Source organism: Nematolebias whitei, chromosome 6 (assembly GCF_014905685.2).
Source record: "Nematolebias whitei isolate Nwh7 chromosome 6, NemWhi1, whole genome shotgun sequence".
NCBI lineage: Eukaryota > Metazoa > Chordata > Actinopteri > Cyprinodontiformes > Rivulidae > Nematolebias > Nematolebias whitei.
In genome coordinates, this window is record NC_056503.1 from 5,666,878 (window position 1) to 5,678,561 (window position 11,684).

The window sequence follows — 11,684 nt, forward strand, 5'->3', positions numbered from 1 at the left end:
GTTGAACAAATATTTTACATATAAATCGTCAAATGCAGAGTTAAATGTTAACTTCTTCTAGATCACCACAACTACTTCAGAGTCTGTCCTTTAAATGGATTTTCAGTCACTTCTATGACAGAATAAGCTCAAAGATTTTAGAGTTTATAAAATATGTATGAAAAGTGAACATGTCGCATCCAAAGCGGTGCTCAAAGTAATAAACCAGTACAAAAGAACAAGGCCATCATTTATTTAATCGTGGGCACAAACTAAATAAAGTGCCATCAACCCTGACTGGTCTGCTGCAGGATCTGATGTAACTAATACCTGGAGTTTCCCACGCCGTTGACACTTTAAGTTTATTCTTCATCTCCATGTTGCTAAATACTAACTTTGTGAAAGTAACAATACCTTTTCCACTGCATTCCAGCGGGGTTACAATTTAGCCACTGAACCATAAATCATTCTGTGAGTCCTCTCGGTCCAAATCCCTTGAATGAGTCATGGTGCATTCACTGACCGTTACTGGGCAACGTGCGGCAAAGGCTGGACTAAAAACAGCCTCCGGCACGGCCTGTAATGGTATGACAGCGACAGGGTGGACAGAGACGAGGACGGAGTCGTCTTCGCCCGTCGATGATGTGTGCACCCTGCTCGCAGGGGAACACCCCACCGAACATGAACAGCTGCGACCCCACTCCCCCCACACACCCAGCGGGCTCCGTGCGCCTCGCTAACGCTTACACGAGCCAGGCTTTGTCACAGAACCACCCAGAACCCAGTGGGTTATTTTAATGTCAAAACGAGCACCAGCGGGTCGGAAGAGTAGCTCCGGTTCGAAGCCAGAGACAGCGTGGTGCAGGGAGGCAGCTCCTGACAGCTTCACTGATCCGCCATTTTGTTTTAGCCACAGAGCTAACTCTCACGAGCGTCTTTCGAATATATTAAAACGTGAAAAAAGCCTCCTGGCACGTGCTTCTTATATAACATAATGCTAATTTCTAAGTTACAACAAGTCACACGTTGTGTCAATGAACGGGTCGCAGAACATTTGTATTTTTGTAACCTAATTAGCGTCTGAAGCTTAGCTCCGCTGCTAGCGGAGCTCCGTTAGCTTGTAGCGGAAAAAGACTGTGGACATGAGCCAGACCCGCCGGAGCTAAAGGTCCACTTACCGTCATATCGCTCTGCCTGTTCAGCAAGTTTGGCCTGATATACTAGGTGTTCTCGCTCTCCCATCGTGCAGAAGGATGCGGGTACAGAGATAACACCAGCAAATCAAAGCGTCGATCTACGTTTCACAAACACGACGGTCTATCACACTGCGGCGGTGCTTTGAAACCAACTGGTCGACGAGTACTGATCCGCCCCACCGGCAGCTATGAGCGGGCACAGAGTGAGGACGGCAACCGGTCTCATCCGGGTACTGGACGCTAAGGCAGGCCGTTGTAACATATAATCAAACCACAATCTGTCTTTTTGATTTGTTTGTTTGTTGGAAAATAATGGTGTTTCTTCTAGTCATCAAAATTACAGCCCAACAAGTCGAAACTGAAAATTAAAATTCTAACATACAAGATCAAATCTAAGGATGTATTAAGAAACCATTAGATATTTAAAAAAAAGGTTTAGAATTCATTTCAACATTAAATGTCTATTTGCTTTTCTTTTTTGACAAAATAACCACCATTAACAATTCACATATCTCAAACATAATTACTGCAAACACAAATTATGCTAATTTTCACATCCACATACTTGAACCTTTTGGCTCTACAAGTACTTTCTCCTATTTAGAGTCAACATTGTAGATAATGAGTGGTGGCGCAGAGGTTAGAGAAGGTGGGCCTGTGATCGGAAGATCACCAGTTCAACTCCCGGTACCGACAACACCCAAATGTAGATGAAGCACCCAGACCTGCCTCCACCCTCATTTACCCCCACTCTGTGCCCTTGAGCAAGGCCCTTAACCCCCACCATCTGCTCCACACAGAGGCTGTGGTAGCTCGGTGGTCACGTCAGGAAGGACATCCGGCGTAAAAATAATCGCCAAGTCTTCGTGCGACTTAATTCGCTGTGGTGACCCCTGAAGAAGGGAGCAGCCGAAAGAAGAAGATTGTAGATATTTGAATACAGATTTTACAAAAACAAACCAATATTCAAAGATCCTTATTTTATTTGCTACTATATATAATCTTATTCTCACCAGTTTTATGTTAAAATGTTATCCCATCAAGTTTATTTATTCTTAATGTTTACCCGCTTCTTCCTTTCCGGGTCGCAGGGGTTACTGGTGCCCATCCAGCTATCACTGTGGGAGAGGCGAGTACACCCTGGACAAGTTGCAAGTCCATCACAAGGACACAAAGAAATAAATTACAACAACAACCTTTCACAAGTTTATGTAAATAAAAGACAAGAAAAAGACAATAAATAAATAAATAAACTGACAGCTCCTCCTATTTTTCTACATGGGCAGTTTCACTCTTCCACAAAAGGTAAATTGTTCAGAAAGAAAAACAATCTGCTCAGTATGATGGTTGATCCTAGGACTGCGCTCTTCTGGACAGAGATCCCTGAGGTTGTTCCTGGAATTTTTTGGAGCGACTGCCTGTGATCATAGCCTCATACACTGGCACTACTGAGGTCTGGACTCCACTTCTCTGTTTCCTCCTTGAACCCTGGGCATTCCTTAACCTTCTTGTGCTGTTTCCTCCTGATGTTACAGTCACTTGCTACATCTATCACAACTGCCTTCTTCTGAGGTTTGCTGACCACCGTCACCTGTTTGTTAGTCTTGACATGGAAGTCTCACAGTATCTTAGCCCTGCCATTCTCCACTACCTTTGGTGGTCTTCAGCTTTGGCTCCAGTTTATACTTGTCACAGGTGTGTACACTATTCCAGTCACTTGGTTATGGCATCTCGTATGTTTTGCCCACCTGCATTTTACATCTTGTTGTTAGTGTTAGCTGTCTCAGGGACATCTTTGCATAGCCTGCATCTTGGGCCTTGGTAGACTCTGACCTCTATTGCTCTTGTGCAGCCATTACTAGTGCCTCTCTGTGCTATCCTTTAGTCCAGCCCTCTCTGGTAAATGGACTGTACTTATATAGCACTTTTCTATCTTACTGAGATACTCAAAGCGCTTTACACAACAATCTGTGCCTCATTTACCCATTCATACAGCACTCTGCTAGATCTCTACAAAGCTAATGGAACAAATCATTCTAAAGAGACTAATCAGTGCTTTATCACATTCATACACTGATGGGACACACATCAGAGGCTATGAGGGGTTCAGTGTTTTGCCCAGGGACACTTCGGTATGTGACTGCTGGTGGAATCGGACCCCCAACTCTTGCATTGGAGGACGACTGTTCTAACCAGTCAGCTACAGCCGCTCCACTGAAAGGGGTGACACCCTCTCAGGGATGAAACCCTCCTTGCATTGAGAAGAGCTGTTATTTCTTGATGTCAGATTTCTACATGGCCAGGATATTCTACCAGCAGGGCATCTGATGACTGGCACAGCAGAAGTGTTGATGGCTTGGACTTGGCTTTCAGCTGGCTTTTCAGGACCTGCCTTACCCCCTGTAGGTACTTAGTTGTGGTTGACTTACATTTGACCTCATCATGGTGGCCATTTCCCAGTGGGATTCAAAGGTATTTTAGTATTGAAGTATTTGTTCTGGACATCTGCAATGTTGCCTTCAGGTATTAGTTTTGGCTGTCACCAGCAAACTGATTGATCCACAATGAGAAGGTGCTGACTGAGGTTGAGTTTGTTGCAGCTCCTCAGACTGAAAACTTTTCGTGGATAAAAGATGAAACGTTTCAACAAAGAAGCCGTCCAGAGGACCTGACTCAACCTTGTTAGGATTTCCTTCTTGGTGTAGAGATGTTTGCCTGGATTCCCAAATCATCCTCAGCTTCTTCTCTCCACCCTTGCTGTCTTCGCTCTAATCAATACTGCTGGTTTTCCTCCATGAGGCTCTACAAGCTCAAATCAGATTCTTATAAGCCACTGATAGAAGATTCCTCTCCTCCACTGTGAGCTCCACGTCCATTCAGGTACTAGGTACTACTATCCGTTCAGGTAGGTCAATCCCTTCAGTTGCGATCATTTTACCTCTGTTGGATACCATTCAACCACATTCATCCTGCCCAAATGACATTCAATATCCTTCCTGTATATCTTGGTGAGGTTAGTGACTCAGTCTCTCATTATGTTTGGCATAAAGCTTGGTGTCATTGATGTAGAGGTGATTGATGACTGGGCCATTTTGGGACCAAAACACACAGCCACACTTTGTGATGATGTGGCTAAAGGGTGTTTAGGCCCACGCAGGAGTGTGGACAGTGCGTCATGGGATATGTTCCACTTGATGCTGACTTGCTGTACAGTTGGCTTTGAATTTATTTCTAGAATCATCTTCAACATTCCAATTGATTTCTCAACAAAGGCTGTGTCCCGTTGATATACTGTAGTTTCAACAACTCCACTTTCCATGTGTGTGACTTTCCTCTAGTTAGACCAGGCAGTGCACAAGTTTGTGGATGTGATCTTACAGCATCAGTTCAGTCAATAGCTGGTGTTTGGCTCCTCGAGTGTTGGTGCCCATTCATCGTACCTGCTACGCCTGACAGGAGTACATGGAAACGTCTTTGTGTTGGTCTTTCATGATCAAGACTATCCAGCAGTCGATCAAGGATCACTAACCAGCTTGTAACTGCACACTACAAAATGTTGATGCCTGTTTCTGTTTATTTCTCATGGTAAAAATAAACGTGTTATCAAAATATCTCATGAACCACTAGAACAATTTAATAAAACCTTCAAGCAAGCATTGGATACAGCCTTGAAATATTTTGCAAATGCTATAAACACACACACACACACACACAAAGACATGGGCTAAAGAATTATTGCCCTTGTGTTGTCAGGCAAAAAAAATTATGACCCAGGAATGGCAAGTATTCCTGTTGCTAGGCAACTGCCGTGTGTAGCATGAAGAAAAAGGTTTTAATCATGACTAATGGCTGTTCAGTGAACTGAATTAAACATAAGGAATATGGTTTCCTAACTTTACTTTTTGGACACATCAAGAACTAGGCATACAACAAATCATTTGTCATAGGTTTGACTTTATTTACTAGTATATTAACACGTTACATGCTACTGAAAAAAAGGTCATTTCAATTATCTCGAAAGAATATAGTGTTATAATAAAATGGCACATTTTCATATTACACAATTTTCACTGGCATTTGGCCACCCGTTCCTTTTATCTGAAAGGAAAAATATGACTTCATGCAGGGCTACTAAAAAAATACTTCTCGTGTTTCTTATTGGCAACACATTTACGAGTTCTGTAGCGGAGCACCTGCTTTGTGCAATCTGAGTGACAATGAAGCTGAACATGATTAGAATTACACACAAAATCATTGGACTGTTTGAAAAACAGAGTAAATAAGTGTTTTTGTTTCTCTGCCAGACTTTTCCCACACTGCTGTTAAACTATTTTTAAAAAGTGACGTTTGGATTCGAGACAGCTGGCTACATAAACCAAGGGAGGACTGAACATGTCAGAGAGGTTTCTGTGAGGAGCACATGAACATACTGAAAGCTGTGAACATCTGTCTGAATGTTCCTGCAGCGCCACCTGTAGGTGACATCCTTTCACTGTCCGAAGACAAAGACTTGTTGTGGTCAAACTAATGTGCAGAATGTTAATGGGGTGGTGATTGTCAGCAGTCAACGAGGAGTTAGGAAACCAGTTTGTGGGAAGGACCCATCAACTACAATCTAGTTTCAAGAAAACAACCAAAAGGCAGAGGGAAGTGTAAAAACAGCATGTTGGCCTGTGCGCCGGAACTTAACGAGGCTACAAATAAAGCACAGGTAGAAGGAGGAAGCAGGAAGGACAAAAATACATGGGAGTATGAAAGAACTGGTGCAGGGTGGCAACATGTTTATAAAAAGGCATAAAACTAAGGACAGGTACCAAGTGATGCCACGGTCTCCTTCGACAGGACAAAACCTGGACACACAGCAGAGCCTCACTGAGCTGCGACCAGTTGGTGATGGGCGTTTACCAGTCTCCAGAACGTCCTCACTTCTGGAGCTGCAGACGTTCAGTTTGGTCAAGTTTGAAAACATTTGTACAACAAATTTTCTTTCTCAATCGTTGAGTTACGGTTTTGTTGCAGCCGCCTCCGATGGGTCTTACGAGCAGGGATGGACATTTTTTAGAATCGAAGACTTCTGTCCAGGCTTGTAAAAATGGTCCAATTTGAAGAATTAACACGGGCACTGAGTGTGACACCAAGTAAAGTCCAAAGTGTTTTTTTCATATGGTGTGTACTTTTTGTTGACAGCACCACCTCACGGAAACAAACCAGAAGCTTCTCCTGCATCTTCCCACCATCACTGTTTCCAAGGATTATAGAAAGAGCTGAGCTTTACAGTCAGAAGACGTCTGTTCCCCTCTACGTTAATCATTACGACCAGTGAAAATGAAGGATTATTAAGATCCTAAGATAGCAGGATTAGCAGCAGCATGTCTGTTTCATTAGGTTTTCAAGCTGCAGAAGTTTAATTCCCTGCAGTGCACACACCACGTGCACAAACAGGCTACAGTCCTAAATAATAAAGTAGCAGCTGAGTTCAGTGCTCATCAGTTTGCGTCCTCTACTTTTTAACAGTCCGTCGTGCTGACGCTGGCGTTATAAATATAATCAGCCCTACACGAGTAAGGATGACAGAAGCATGGCTCGCTGGTCACAAACGTTCAGAATCCACTTCAACTGCACAAAACTCTCGATTGTTTTCCATCTTTGAGTCTTGAACCATCGCAGCCCAGTGAGACACTACCTTCAGCTAAATCCAGAGGGCTAATGGAAATGGCCTGAAAAGACCGTGCTGAGCAGCGTGGTGGGCAGTTTACATTCACTCTGCTTTACTTCAATCATGAGAACAAACGTGAAGGTTGAGGAGAGCACATGGACCCACCAGGGCCCCGATGAGCCATCGCTCTCTCCCAACGTGCAGCAGTAAAATAAAAATGTGCACCCCTGGACAAACATCAGCTATGAAGAACACTACTAAAATCAATATATATATAGCATGAAATGAGAACCACATAATACATCATTTCATAACAATATGCTCTACTTATTCTACAAAAGACTACTTGGTGGTACTTGGTTGGAGGTGATGGATGGAAAGAGGCCGAGCTGAAAGAATGTAGTGTTCCATAATGTGGAAGGTTTCCTCAGGGTTGCTGCTGGAATCATGATTACCAGTACATGAACCAGCTGTCAGCTGCTGGTCTTCACTCAGTGCTGTGTTCTCCAGTTGGTGGAGGCGGCAGGGCTGGACCGCTGCTCCTCAACACCAGCGCACGTCCAGGCGACCGAGCGCCGCCACGTCCGTTCAGCTGGTTCAGCCACGTGTTCACACAAGCACTGCTGCATTCATGTCTAGTAAATACAACGTTTACGAGTAAACAATAAACTACACATTTGTTGCTCCAGATACATCTACTAGGTCTTCAAGGAGCTAAAGGATGAGACTGCGTGAAGCTGAAGCACAAGTTTACATGCAACGTGCACGGCGTGATTAAAATGAGCATGCTTGTTCGCATGGCACATGAGAATTCATTTAGTGCTTGTACAAAGCTACATCCAGGACCGGACTGGGGACAGGAAGCTAGCCAGGCTGAATACGTCCAACTGAAGGACCAGGGAGAGTTTTCTTGTCTTACATTTAATTTTTATTTTTCTGAACTACTTATCTTATGAGCATTTTTCACCTAAATGTGTCATTTATTGTATGGCGGATTAAGAGAATCTAAAACTTAATCCATATTACCAAAATTAAAGACTACAGCCCAAACGGTTTCAGGTCGACTGAGCTGTCAATGTTTGAGGTGCTTCAAATCTGCCTGAAAATCATTTGTACAGAAAACCCTGCAGAAAGCTTCTGTATCTAAAGAAGTGCGATAACTCTTCTTCTTTCAGCTGCTCCCTTCTTCAGTGTTACCACAGGGAACCAACACTTGGAGATTGGTATGTCCTTCCTGACACAAGCACAGACACCGAGCTGCCACAGACTCTGTGTGGAGCAGAGGGGGTTAGGGGCCTTGCTCAAGGGCCCACAGTGGGGCAAATGAGGGAGGAGGCACAAAAATGTAGGTGGGTGTTTCACCTTTCACACCCACATTTTTTGATGTTGGCGGTACTGGGAGTTGAACCGACAACCTTCCGATCACAGGCCCACCTTCTCTAGCCTCTGCACCACCACTCCCTCTACATAAAGAACCTTGACCAATAAACCTGAAAAATCACAAAACATTTAGGAGTACATAAAATATAAAACGATATTTCTGTGATATTGGATTCACTGATAAAGAATGTTTTGTTTACAAACAACTTGAGCTTTGCCTCATTTTGATAAATAAAATGTATCATTTTAGTTTTGTAGCTGATAATCTTAGTTAAAAGTTTTTAGCAGACATCTTGCTTTAGCTCCATGTTTGCATGTGACGAGTTCACTGAAGCGATGAGCTTACGTCAGGTCAGTTAACACACCTAACTGTTGTTACTGCTCTTATTTGTACTTTATGTTTATTACATTGACAGTTCATCCATCCATCCATCATCTTTACCCGCTTCTTCCATTTTGGGTCACGGGGGTCGCCGGTGCCCATGTCCAGCAATCACTGTGCGAGGGACGGGGGACACCCTGGACGGGTCTCCAGTCCATCACAGGGACATTGAACGTTTATATTTTGTTATACAGTATTGTCTCATCATTTATGGTTTCATTTTTATTTAGTTATCCCTTCATAGGTTTGTTTCAAAAGGTGCGATATAAATATAATCCATATTATGCTGTTCAGAGTATATTAAACTTTTAACATCTTGTTTCACAAATGACCTTTTCTGCATCACAATATTCACAAGAGTTGAAGAACTTCCCATCAGGGTCTAAAATCAAGCTTTAAGGAAAAGATTGAGGTTTTTCTTCATGTGCTAAGCTGAAGGGTCCTGGGTGTAGCTTCATATTTACTTTGCAGACGTCGCAGGAGAACCAGTTGTTCTAAATCATTTATGGCAGAAGAAATATGCACTTTAAAACTCTGAGCTCCTCCTTTGACAGGAATATTTCATCGAGTTAAAGCACAAACTGTTACTGTGTATTCCCATCTGACATGAATGCAGCAGAACTGAGCGTAGGGGCGTTGTTGCCATAGTGACAGATGAGGAAGAGAAATGACACGGCGCTCAGCAGCTATCTACAGGCTCCGACACAGGAAGAGGAAGTGGCTGAACACTGCGGTGGGGAGTCTCCTTAGGAGCGAGCGTTGATAAGCTGTCCACGGCAGGGACAAATTACAGGGAGCGGTCCACAGGCTGCTGCCAAACCCAGGGAACGGGACCTTTAGCTTCTTCAGCGCTGCAGTCAGTGAGAGCAGGAAGGCAGGTGTGTTGATTTAAACAGAAGTAGATGACAGGAGGCCCGACACGACGCAGGCCTGGGGTGTTCTCAGTGACTCTCTGGAACTGTACTTGGTGCAGGTAAGATTGTAGTGGGAGGGTAGGGGCGAGAGTGAGTGAACTGAGGGGTGGATGGGAAGAGAGGGGAGGAAGTGAGGGTCTAATACTAGTGTCCAGGCTGTGGACCGGCTGTCCACTCTCAGCTCAGTTCGTCCTCGGCGTTGTGCTGGTCCAGCAGTTTGACGTGTGTGAAGGGAAAGTGGCCATGCTTTCCTTTACATTCCCCCTCCCACTGGCCATTTACATTTATTTTGGTCACCTTCACCATGTCGCCTACCTGTGGAGGAAGGGGAGAGAAAGGGTGAGAGTGCATCAACAGCAGAAACACAGCTGACACGAACAAGGTCCACTGTAGCACACACTGACATCATGTGGAGCTACAGCTCTGTGGCAGAAACAAACATCACAAACTGATTTCCTGTTGTTTACCGAGCACAGCACAGACTTCAACATTTCAGCTCCTAAGTTAGGAAGATGTGCTGCTTAGTTTTTAACCACAAGCAAAAGTTGTGTTTCCTTAGAAAGGCTAAAACCAATTCATATTTGTCACTTTTGTTTAAAAAGCAACAACCAACAGACCCCACACTAACTTTGTGAGTGATGTGGAGGTGAGAATAAGCTGCTGGGAGAAGTCCCAAGTGACTTCAGGTGGCAGAGGAGTGGCTGCTTCAACCTGAACAAACAGGAACTATGAGGCGGGTCCAAAGTTCAAACCTACATGGACAATGATTGAACGGTCAGCACAGGATCAGTCTGACAACTCATTTATAGCCACAATGAAGCCACCTGGGTTACAGGTCTGTCTGGAAACCTTTGTCCAGCAGAGTCTGCCAAGGTTATGTTAAGCCCCCAGTATACTGCCGCATACGTCCGAAGAGGGTTCAGACATGATACTCCAGCGTACACCCAGAGCAGCTGCAGAGCAGCTTCATAGACAAGGGGCGTTTACCTTCGGGACAAATTCAGGTCGCTGATTGGTCATTTGCTGACACGCCTACTGGATTGATTGACAGGTCGGGGGGAAAAAAGCGAGCGCTGGCAGCCTCTGCCGCAGCGGTGTTCTGTGTTTATATGTTGTTAATAAAAAGATCTAAAAAATAAAAATAAACTGGGAGCACTGGCTCTGCAGTCCACACATCAGACCAGCCCACCAGGAAATCTTCAGACCCTCCCGCAGCCACGCTGGACCCGAGTTTAATTCATTCGTGACCAATTCCTCCATTTCTCACCATTTCAGTCATGGCATCAACGGAGGAGGAAGAGATCACAGCCTCTTGGCAAAAAAACAAAAGAAAAGGCCAGATCAGGGACGAAGAAGGGGAATTTAATACATCGGTGTCGCATACAAAACAGTCCGTCACTGGGCAGTTTATTGTGCGACACCGTGTACGCGTATGCGGTTGTAAAAATTTAGCTTTGCACGGACGTGCACTGTGGGGTACGCTCGTACCTCCGCGTACGTACATGCGTACCTCTGCGTATGGACGTACGCGGCAGTGTACTGGGGGCTTAAATAAGTTTATGTTAGTTAAGGTTCTTTACCGTCATTCACATCGCATGTGGTACATGAGGTAGAACAAATTGTGTACTCAAGGTTCTAGTTATATCAAACAATGGCAAAAATATAAAGTGTAAAAGAAACATTAATAAGGATCTAAGAAATCAACTAAGATATACGCTAAACGAACGCCCAACGGTACTCTAAAAGATCTAAGATATACACTAGACACTAATGTAAAACAATACACCGAACAGCAGCAGCACCATTCTCATAGGTTCTGTTCAACTATAATTTACACACTTAATGTGAGCACTAACGTAAACTAAACCAACGTAAACTAAACCAACGTAAACTAAACCAACTTAAACTAACATAAACTAAACTAACATACACTAACAAACTAAACTAACATAAACTAAACTAATATAAACTAACATAAACTAAACTAATGTAAACTAAACCAACGTAAACTAAACCAACGTAAACTAACAAACTAAACTAACATACACTAACAAACTAAACTAACATAAACTAACAAACTAAACTAACATAAACTAAACTAACGTAAACTAAATTAACATAAACTAACATAAACTAAACTAACATAAACTAACAAACTAAACTAACAAACTAAACTA

General features: G+C 43.6%; 1 protein-coding gene across 1 annotated transcript in view; it reads right to left on the minus strand.

Annotated features, from left to right (window-relative positions):
- The window catches only part of LOC119411076 (14-3-3 protein epsilon-like), a 7,477-nt gene extending 6,080 nt beyond the window's left edge, over window positions 1-1,397 (minus strand). Inside the window, exon 1 of the mRNA XM_037677999.1 lies at window positions 1,158-1,397. Within this exon, the coding sequence (XP_037533927.1) occupies window positions 1,158-1,221 (64 nt within the window). The 5' untranslated portion in view covers window positions 1,222-1,397. The remainder of the gene's footprint in view (window positions 1-1,157) is intronic.
- Window positions 1,398-11,684: the final 10,287 nt, after the last annotated feature.